An 11,229-nucleotide genomic window follows, 5' to 3' on the forward strand; every position below is an offset into this window, starting at 1 on the left:
GCTCAGCAACTTGCACCTGTTCTCGTGTTTTGAAAGAACTTTATACGGTATTAGCCATAGAGTGTAGGGTGTAGGGTGCATAGGTATGAAAAATTCGAGATCAAGAAGAGGAACACGTTTCGGCTTCGAAGAGATGCGTAGTCCGCATCGATTGAGCTGAGAGGCATATACTACCTTCCTCGTCGAATTATAGGAAGACCAATGGATCCCTGATCGGTTCATTACAGCAACGATGGAGTCTTGAGAATTGACATATTTGCAACAATGAAATAATATGTTACGATTTCAAGTCATAATTATTGCTCTAGAATCTGAACACCCCTTGGCAGACTATGTTGAATGACCTATATTCTATATACGGAAAGCTGTGACTTATCCAACTCTTAAATAAGACACGAAAAGTGCTCTCCCCTTGGCTTATCAAGGTCTTAACAAAACCAAGGCCATGTCAATTCACAAGGCCTTAAAAGTGCCTTCATTAAAAAAAAAAAACATATATATATACATATATACTTAAGAAATTTTAATGGATATAATTTATAAATTTGTCTAATTTTCTATATGAATAATTTATCTAAAAAATTAATAATTGAAACTTCAAAAATGATAACTATGTGTTTTAAATTTTTTATAAAATAAGTAAAAAATTTTAAATTATTCTTTCTTAAGAATTAGTTCATAATTTTACTTAAATAAAATGTGTATATATATATATATATATATATATATATAGTAAAACATATTAACTACTAGAGATTAAAAAAGCTTTTATGTAATTAGTTATACTAGGAAAAATACATATTTTAAAATCATTACAAAGATCATCTAACCACTTGATAATAAAAGAAATTGGTAAATAATATGGACTATAAAATATTTAATTCTATAGCATTAGAATTAAAAAATTGTTTTATAAATATGAAATTAAAATTTTACATGCCATTAAAATATAATATTTTTAAAAAATATATGGATAAATATATATAATTTTTTATTAATATTAAAACTACATCTATTATTAATAATTCAATAGTTAAATTTTGTTTTTAATTCCTTGGACTGATTTTAATTATTCAGTTGCTTGTTGTCAAAAGGTGACTAGGATTTTTAGCAATAAGGACAAATGTGCTCAAAATAAGTATGGTAAAAATAGATTTCTAAGAATTTGAATAGTAGTGCATTGGATTTCTAAGAATTTGAATATATTAGCTAAAATAACCACAAAATTGATTTATAACTTGACTTTAAAATTAGACATATTAACATTATATTTATTTAAAAAACAAAAGAAAAAAAAAATGAAAGTTAGAATGTTTATATGAAAGTATTAATTAAATATATTTACAATAAATAAAAACTATTTCTTTGTATGAAAATTACTATAAATATATGATGCAATTCAATTCTTGTTATTTGTTGTAAAGAAATAGTTTGTATTTATTGCAAATATATCATTTTTAAAAAAAATTATAACATATTTAATTCTTTTTATTTATTGCAAATAAATGGTCCCAACAAAAAAATAATATGTTTTAATTTTTTAAATTAATTTTTTTCGAATTCTTCTAATAGATTTCATGTATAATAAATAAATCATTAAAAAATTATAAAATTTTATTATGTTTATAATAAAAGATATTGCAAAAATAGATATGACTTGTAAAGATTAAAACAATATATTGTATATACTATAATAATTATACTTGTATTTCTTATGTTGATAATGTGGTTTGATTTATTTTAAATTTTTGTCTCAATATGAAATCTTATTTGTTTACAACAATTTGCATCATAGGTTATACAGCATATATATATATATCTATTAATATTTATTGCTAATTGTTGTAGCATGCTTTTTTACATGTATGATTATCCAAGTTACAAGTTATGCTAACTTCTTATTATTGTTAGAAGAAAGTAAAATATAACACACATCTCACTTTGTATAAATTTATCTTTACAATAAGTGTGTGTTTACCAGACTATCAAAGCTTAGGTACATAGCCTTGCTATTTTGGATGTTACAATACTCTCATTTCCTTGGACTGCAAACCAAAGTGTAAGTTATATATTTTGTAAACATAAATAATACTATTGCACTTTATGTTATGCATAAAAAGAAATGTATCAATTGAGACTTTTCACAATTAATTTTGTGATGTAAAAATAAAATAAGACTAATAATTACAAACAACACTACATCCAAATTTTAGAAGCTGATGATATGTATTAAGCAAGTTTTAATGGGAGAATAGGCAAACTTATTTTATTTTTGAGCTTCAATTTTTTTTCTTTTTGGCTGTTACAATAGACAAATGATCTTGTAATAGATTATGTTTATTACATTAGATGTAATACAATTATTTTAAAAATGTGGTAGTAGAATAGTTAACATTATGTTGTCAATGAACACCAATCATGATATTAAATATTCTTAGATTTTAGATGGTGTCTGACAATCAAATTTGTTATATCTGTTTGAATTGTTGCCTCAAAGTTTCTTTCTTTACATCTTTTTTTTCATTCAATACTTAATCAAATACAGTTCAATAAAGTTGGATAATTGATCAAAAATTAGAAATTTATATTATCAATTTTATCTTAGAGCATATTTTCTAAAAGGGATATTTGACTTTAATCTAGCTAATTCCATTGCTATCACTTAAATAAAAATCATTCATGTGTTATTAAAAATAACATAATAGATAGTTATATTAAAAATAGTTAATTCCTTAAAATACAAATAAAAATAGTCTTAGTCATATTTTTTATACAAACAACTAATTAATAAACTAAAGCTTCAACCAAGAATTGTACTATTACTACTCATAAATTTGGAGTTTGAGCAAGTCTTTAAAAATATCCAATAGATTTAAAAAAAGAGAAAGAAAAAAAAGGACAATTATTCTTTTCTTATATACAAAATATAATAATCTAACCAATTCTGAGTGAACTGTTCATGATGAAATCCTGAAGTAAAAGTTCACGAATCTCAAAACAACAAACAATCAAAAAATTTAAAAAGAAGAGAAAAGAAAAAAAAGGAGTAATGAACAGAGTGATACTAAAAAAGGCTCCATTTCAGGGTTTTGTTTTAAATGGCTTCAACATAATGGTCGTGAATGGAAAAAAAAGGTTAGAGACATTCGGAGCCACAAGTTCACACAGACACACGTTCACACCTCGGATGATGATAGCTCAAATATCATCATCCACAGAGCTCCACTTTCCACGTCACCAATACAACCCATCATTTCCAACCCCCCAGAACTGCCACATGGCTGGGCCCAGCTGGCACATTCCAGCCTGCCACGCGGCGCTTTGCCGAAGCCAACTCGTTACTCCCCCACCCACCAATGGGATCGCACTGCCAGTCCTCGACATCGGGGACCGGGTCCCGGAACGGACGGCCGGTATCATCCAGTCCAAATCGGGGGTCGGGTCGGAACTAGCGCGGGTGAGTGGGGATCAGAGCATATACCCGGCGATGTGCCCCACCGCCACAAGCTGCACAAGCGGCTCAAAAATGACCTCAGGAGCGACCACTGGACGGTAGAACACACTGTGGGTGTGAAGCGGTCGGAAGCCGGTCAAGGCAGGCTGCGGAAAGAGTCTACACCACGTCGCAGATTGTGTCTCGTCTGATTGATCGTCTGTGGGGGTTGTTGTCGTGATCGCAACGCAACTAAGGTTGGAATGACGCAGAAATATTGTCTGTGTCGCTATTTTTGGAGTGTTATGTATTAATTTGTAGGTAGAGTGTGGCGCATTGCGTGCACATTTTGGGGTCTGTTTTTGCGTGGAGTGTGGGTTGAAGTTGTTGTGCGTGTTGGGTTCCGTCAGTTGTGGGCAATGTTGTTGCGACGATTTTGAACTTTTTGGAGGTTTTCTAAGGGTTGTGTCGTGTTTCTGGGGTTCATTAGCATTGTGATTACACTACAATCTGTTGTTATGTGTTGGGATTAGCTTTTGTGCGGGGGAGGGAGGAGATTTTTTGAAGTGTGGTTCTCTGTTTTGGAGGGATATAGCTGTGATTTTGCGTGCATGTTGTTGTTTTGAGGTGCAGAAGATAGCGTTCTACATACTTTTTTGTTTCTTTTTTTGTTTTTTGTGTCTTGGGTGTTGAGTGCGAAAACTGCTTAGTCTGGCAGTGCCGGTTTTCTCACAGGCAGTTAGAATCCCAATTCTTCCTCAGGTCTGCAGTATTGGTGAGCGTTTGAGTGGGTTGGGTCGTTCGAACCTAGCAGATTTTGAGGGTGGATTGGTCTGTTAATTCTGTCTATGGAAATTGAACGCGCGGGGATTTTACGGTTTCGCGTGTTGACGAAGCCTCGAGGAGCGGTTTACGGTCTCGAGCATTGTTGCGTTTGCTAACGCTCGTTGCAGCGTAGTGACTGTCCAACGTAAGCAGACAGCGCTTTGATCATTTTTGGCAGATTGAAGTTGAGACACAATGGGCAGAAGTAAGATCCTCAACCTTTTTCTTTCTTCCAAGGCTCTGCGTAGGGGACCTTTGGAAATGTATTGATTGGTGCATCACTATATTACTCATTTACGTATAAATAAGTCATTCATTTTTCATCATCTTTTGCCTCTCTCGAGCATTAAGGTTTACCAATACTGGCTTGCGTAGAGCAGAAGCTTTTACTCAGGTTTAAACTGGAGTTCTTCATTGAAAACCATGATCTTTACTTGTGGTCTTACAACCATTCTGGTTTACTGATCACCTAATTAGCTAAAATGCGGCCATACGAATTTTCCATCGCTATTTGAGAATCCTTGCTTTGAGAAGGCAAGCGTCACTTATGTTTGTGTGAGAAGGTTTGAGATAATTCATGAGTGATAATACTCGCACTTGTGCAGTTTCATATGCTTGCACACCATAGTTTTTATCTCTGCGAATGAAGTTCATTTCTGAGTAACAAAAAGTTAAATGTGGAAGCATTTTTAAATATATACCTCTGGAATTCCCTCTGATTTGGGTGTTTTGAGACTGAGTTGAATGTTTGTGCATTTGATTTGTGCCTTTTAGTTTGCACCCTTTCATAAACGTCGATTCAGGTTTTGTGTTCTCAAATATTTATTTAGCGTTCTTCGACTTTGTGGTTTAGGTCGAAAGGACCGTAAATCTGCACGAGACGAATACACTGACGATGATACGATGAGTACCACATCGACTGTCTCTTCTTCGGACTTCAACAATGGACCAGAAGTTGAGGGAGAGTTCGATGAAAGCACTTTGATGGACCAATATGTGGAAGCTCTTTATCAGAAGAGGTAATGATGTTATCTATGATTGACTTCCACTCTGCTTGTCGAGGATATATACTATGATTATGGACTTGGGAGGGCTAGGGATATAAGTAAGGGTAGTTTGAAAGAAATCAGAAGGTTATCTGCATTTCTCTGCTTTTAGAATTGTCTGTCTTTGAGAGTTGCTACAGGAAAGTGTAATTGCCAACGAGAAGAGTTTAGAAATGAACGATGCAATAGTTGTTGTATGTTTGCAGCACAAATCAGAAAATTCAGAAATTATAGACTCTTGTTCTATAATCAGTATTGAACTCAGTCCTTGCGTATTAAATTAGTTAGAAAGTTTTAAAAAAAGACTTGTCAGGGTTTGTAATTTTAATCACGTTGACAGTACGTTGTTAGAAACTTTTCATGTATATGAATTTCGTTTGTTTTTCTTAATTATTATTATTATTATCATTTTTTTCATAATATACAGGGCATCAATCCGGGAGGCTGGACTCAAAGGCCTGATAGATGCTTTCACGAGCACGGATTTGACAGATTTTGCAGAGGGCCAGTAAGTTTCGTATCACACTAACTGAGTGTTTTCCGTATAAAGTGGAATAGACGAAAATGGGCATGTTACAATCAAGTAATTAATATTGATTATTCATCATGGAAAGTGAAGCTTCTCCACCTGTCCATAAGACGTGGATTAATCTGAGCTTATTGAAGTGAGCAATGTTTGCCTCAATCTTATCAAGTGTTTCGTCTGAATGTAGATGTGAAACTCTTTCAAGTAGGTTCATAAACTCCGTCAAGGTTGGAGCTGGGAACGAGGCTGCTCAAGGAGCTCGTGCACTTGGTGAGTTCATATTCAACCAAACCGTACATCTGTTGAGTTGTTTATGAATAATATCATACCACAGCGAGTCCTTTATTTGATGGAACGATTAGGTGCTTGTCATGAGCACACCAGGATTTTAAGTCTGCAGATCTATGTCTCATGATTTGGATCATTAAAAGTTGCTTCTGTTCAAATTTGTCTTTAAGTCGCTATTGTCCTAAAACGTAGGTACTAAATTCACTAACTTGCTATACAATCATAGGTCTACTGGCCTTTACAGTTGGAGATGGGAGCAATGCTCAACAGATTCTAGCAGATGCTACACCACATTTGTGGAAAGTGGCTAGAGTTGGGTCCTCCCCTGCTGCCCGCTCTGCTGTAAGTGCAACAATGCTGCCAATACTTTCATGTTATACTGTGTAGGTTTAGACGTGAATGAGATGTTAGCATCATGATAGTCACCAATCTTTCAATCATGTATAATTTTTGTTCATCTTCGTTTCTCTGTATAGATAGATTCTTCCTATTTTTTTAACGTTCCATGTTCTTATGGAGAATGCTATTATCTGGCTGAAGTCAATGGTGGGATATTTGTTACAAATTACTCCACATAGACTTTAATAGAATCAGGATGTGTGAATGGAGAATTGTATCAATGAATGTTTTTGGAAGGCCACTCATTTCACTTGTTTGGTGCAGTCTCTACAGGCGTTGGGACATCTTGCTTTTATTGGGGCGGTGGATCTCGAGGCAACAGAGGCCACTATGGAGCTTCTCTGGTCCCTCATCAATCACAGACGCAGTGTAGAAGATCAGGTACTTCACAGCATGCTTGAATAGACACTTACGCTATGAGTATGGTAGACTTCTGAACCGTGTGTTTTAGGAGTTACTATCTAATGGGCGTAGTCTTGTACGATGTACTAATGAATTTTGTTTTCATTCACGGGTTTGCAAACTCTTCCTTTTGTATTCGTGTGTGTCTAGACTATCAGTATTAAAGTGCGTCAATTTACTCTACGCAGAAAACTGGAATTAACTCCCCCCCAGCTTCGGTGAAGGTATCTGCATTAATGGCTTGGTCACTGCTGCTATCCACGGTGGACTCTCAAAAAGTTTCATCTCACCATCTTCAATCGTAAGTCTACTAAATTTGCCTTCGAAAGTTACTGATAGGCAACAACCTCATTGCTTAGCGGATGAGTTTTAGTAACAATATTTATCAATTTAAAAATTCTCTTCCTCCATGTGGGCACAGTTAAGGGGTGAGCCTGTCTTCCCGAACTATGAATACGCGTAACTCCTTAGTAATTTTGAAATGTTTAATGCAGCAATAGCATGCTGCTCTTTGACTGATCTTGAATATGAAGGTATGTCTAGTATTTCAGAGTCTTGGGGCTTGCTATTGACAGATTGTTCTTGGAATTGCAGGAGTCTTCCAGTTTTGTCCAGCTTATTAAATAGCGAAGATTTGGCTTTAAGGACTGCTGCTGGAGAATCAATTGCCTTGCTGTATGAGATGACAAATTCATCAGGCTTTGCAGGAGATGTTGAAGATTCAGTTGACGATATAGTCCCGCCAGTTTCCAGACCTTCCAACTCTAGCGTAAGTATATCTCTCTATGTCGTCACATCGTAGCAGGATTTGTATTTTGAATCTCACCGTCCCATGTCTTTTTCCACAGGTGCAGTTTTTGTTAAATTCTATTTATTTCATTTTGTGTAGTAATCAATGTCCACATTTGCATTTGTTGGAGGTTTTCTGAAATATTATTAGTCTGAAATTTCAGGTAGCATCGAGTGCACGGGCTACAGTACCAGAGGACGAAGTGATCGAACAGATGAAAGCTTTGTCTGTGCACGCTGGTGGTAAAGGGCAACCGAAGAAGGAAAGAGCTGCGTTGCGCAGTTCGTTTCGCGAACTTCTTGCTGCCATTGAGGTTAGTCGAGGCATCAGGAGTGGTTTGTGATGCGGGAAAGCAGCAGAATTTGATAAGAAAATATTGTTTAGAATCAGTTAGGGGGATGTTCAAGTACAAGCATGTGATAAAAGCTTGCTTGCTGTGGTTTTCTAACATTGGACCTTTTTGGTGCAGGATGGTGTGGCTCCTCAAGTCTCGGTGAAATTGCCAGCAGGAAATACTTTAAAGTTCAATTCCTGGACTGAGATTATACAGGTTTTTTTCATTTTCTTTTTACCTTTTCAGGAATCTGCGTCCTTGAATTTCTACTTGTCAATTGACTTCAATGTGAGTTGTACATTTTTAGTGTATTTTTATCGTTGATTGTGTGATATCTGTCCTATTGTGGATTTCTTTTTGTATTTCTCGAGCACGTCTAATAGCGTAATTTTAATAGATACTACGCTTTGCATCTGCAGGTAAACGCTATTCGGCGCTTTTTGGGTGAGGGCTTTCAGACACACATGCAAGTGAGTACATTTTTTTTTCCCCCTTATTGTGGACATAACTTACAAGAACGATACTAGAACGGTACACTTACAGTGGCAGAGCGGGAATTTTTGAGACGTTCGAGTACTATCGCTAAGATACTAATTATGAACTCGGTGTTTGAATGAGAATTTGATGGTTAAATGTTTTTACTGACGCTTCTATTTCTAATAGATTCTCCAAATTAACGCTCTGAGTTTTGATTACCGTGGCTGTTGTTGAATCAGGGAAATCCTTTGCTGCATGAAATCTTTGACTTTGTACCACAATCTGAAAAGCGCAATACTCTTTCTACAAAAGAAAAGGTCCGACAACTGCACAGCTTGAGATGTATCCTAGGGTGCTATGGTTCGTTTACAAGTTTGTCTACATTGCCGTATCCCTTCTGGAAGTAATGCTTCATCTGGATTTTGTTTGCAGAGGATGTTGCAATCGCCTAATTCTGTTGTTAGCAAGGCGCGCACTGAAGTGATGAACCGCCGGCGTCAAAACTCTCAGGTATGTTAATTTTTCTTTTGCTTTCGCTTTGACTGTTTTTGTCTTACAAATTTTAGAATTAGAACAGTTTAGTAGACAGCATGCCGAGAACTGCTTGTTTTCAAGTGAATGTCACTTGATCCAAACTTGTCACTTACATCTTGAATTGACTTTCCACAGGCACAGAAGATAGGGGATTTCAGTGCCAGTGGTTACAACAGCGACTAAAGCGCTGGTTCAGAAAAAAATAATAATAATAATAATGATGATGACAATTAAAAGAGGAAAAAAGAAAATCCATCGTTTTTAGTGTAGCTCATGCAACCAGATTTGTTGCATTCGTTTTAGGTTACTCACACAATTTGATCTCATCTTGCGTCAAAGAGATAGTGCAAATTGCAACCCTAGAGTTCACAGTCCTGTCCAGTTATTATTCCGAGTGTTTGTTCTAGCTGATTTTTTTTTCTTCTGATTTTTCCTTTGAGCTGGAAAAGCAGATAGATCTGTTTGTATATACTGCGGTAATTGTAAATGCATTTGAGTGTATTTTGAGTGCCTCATACATGTCTCTTTATATGTAGCTTCTCATGTATCTTTCAGTACCAGAGCAGTATTGTAGTGGGGACGAGCGTAAATGATTATCTCAGTAAAAACTAGAAACTTAAGAAAATTGTTTGGTCAGTTGCCAACATGCTCTGAAACTAGCTATTTTTCAAGGACCCATTTACTAAATTTGCCAAGAGCAATACATTTAGGGCATTATTTAGTGATACTGAACCAGAGGTTTGCATAATTAGAGCAGTAATGCTTGGTCTGATGACAGACCCTACTAGTGTAAATATATTAACAGTTAGCACACATATATAAGTCTAATAGACATGTTTAAACTATTTCATTAAGCTGTGTGTAAATTTGGCAAGTCAAAGTATTATATATTAAATAAAATAAAATAATGTATTTATGTATTAAACTAAAGAAATTAAATTAAATCTACCATTTAAAATTGGTGGAAGAATTTATAAATCATGTTTTTGGTCAAAATTTTCAATTTTATAAAAAGTGGGAGATATGGTTGGTATTGTTACTTTCAATTTATCAGTAATCTAAAAATTATTTAATCTCAATATGCTAAATCTTTAGAATTCTTTTAGATAGAAAGAATTACAATCACAATAATTACAAATAAGTGAAAAATAGAATATGTTAATCTAAATATACATTGGAATCATTGAATGGTTTTCTTTTATTTTAATGTTCAAAATGAAATCAATTTTCTTTTGAAGAAATATAAATTGAAATATTTTCAATGAAATATACATCTGAATTATTTAACACCTAGTTAAGATGATCAATTTATATATAAACTAGATGAACATGTGTCCTTATAATGGATAGTTTTTGTTGCGGTTGACAATACTTAAAAAAATCCAATAAGATTACATTGCTTAAGAATTTTGTTTATAAAATGATACCATATGCAATGTACTAGAGTTTGTTCCCTGTGAGCTCAAATACAATATTATCTAATTTTTCACCATTGATCACATTCTTCACCTACCCTACATCCTTTAAAACAAAGCTGTAACTATTTTTATTTTATTTTTTTTAAATGTTGAGATCTTCATGTAGAATTGTAATTATCTTCTAAAATCCAATATTACCAAAATTAAATAAAACGTGGTCTTTCAACACAAATCTCTTTGTCTCAATAGACCCTATTCAACTTTCCTTTAAAAATTGATTTTCCTTCAATTGTACTCCATTCAAGAAGTTGCAATTAAAAAAGTTCTTTCCTTCTATTTAGAACAATCATTACTTAACAATGGGATACATATTGCTATTTTGAGTGTTATTGTACATATTAGTAATTATACAAAAAAAAATTGTATAATTTTCTTTGAAATATTCTTTGATGTAATGCAATGCAAATGCACATAAATTTTTGAAATTTTTGAAATATCTAAAAATACTTTCATTCTATAATACAAAGCTTAATAATATGATTTAAAAAGAATGAAGACCATGGTTTTTGAAATCTTTTGAGTTTTGTCAAATTTTTCTCTTAATTCAAATTGTAAACTTACCTTTGTTTTAACTCTTCCTCATAAATTCTTTGATAGAAGCTCAAATACAATGGACAAATACTTGTAGTATAAAAAATAAAAACTTTCAGTAGATACCTATTGTAAGTGTAGAATGCAACTTTAAGAAAGCACAAAA

General features: G+C 34.0%; 1 protein-coding gene across 1 annotated transcript; it reads left to right on the forward strand.

Annotated features, from left to right (window-relative positions):
- Positions 1-3,672: 3,672 nt before the first annotated feature.
- On the forward strand, positions 3,673-9,569 carry LOC112273676 (uncharacterized). The gene is made up of 14 exons (XM_024502719.3): positions 3,673-4,463; positions 5,112-5,277; positions 5,732-5,812; positions 6,018-6,100; positions 6,345-6,460; positions 6,782-6,898; positions 7,108-7,220; positions 7,514-7,688; positions 7,873-8,022; positions 8,179-8,259; positions 8,463-8,513; positions 8,760-8,837; positions 8,953-9,030; positions 9,190-9,569. Exons 1-14 carry the CDS (start codon positions 4,454-4,456, stop codon positions 9,235-9,237), a joined length of 1,347 nt encoding a protein of 448 aa, XP_024358487.1. The 5' UTR covers positions 3,673-4,453; the 3' UTR covers positions 9,238-9,569.
- The last annotated feature ends 1,660 nt before the right edge of the window (positions 9,570-11,229 follow it).

The sequence above is a fragment of the Physcomitrium patens genome, chromosome 20, assembly GCF_059467195.1.
Source record: "Physcomitrium patens ecotype Gransden chromosome 20, ASM5946719v1, whole genome shotgun sequence".
Classification (NCBI taxonomy): Eukaryota; Viridiplantae; Streptophyta; class Bryopsida; order Funariales; family Funariaceae; genus Physcomitrium; species Physcomitrium patens.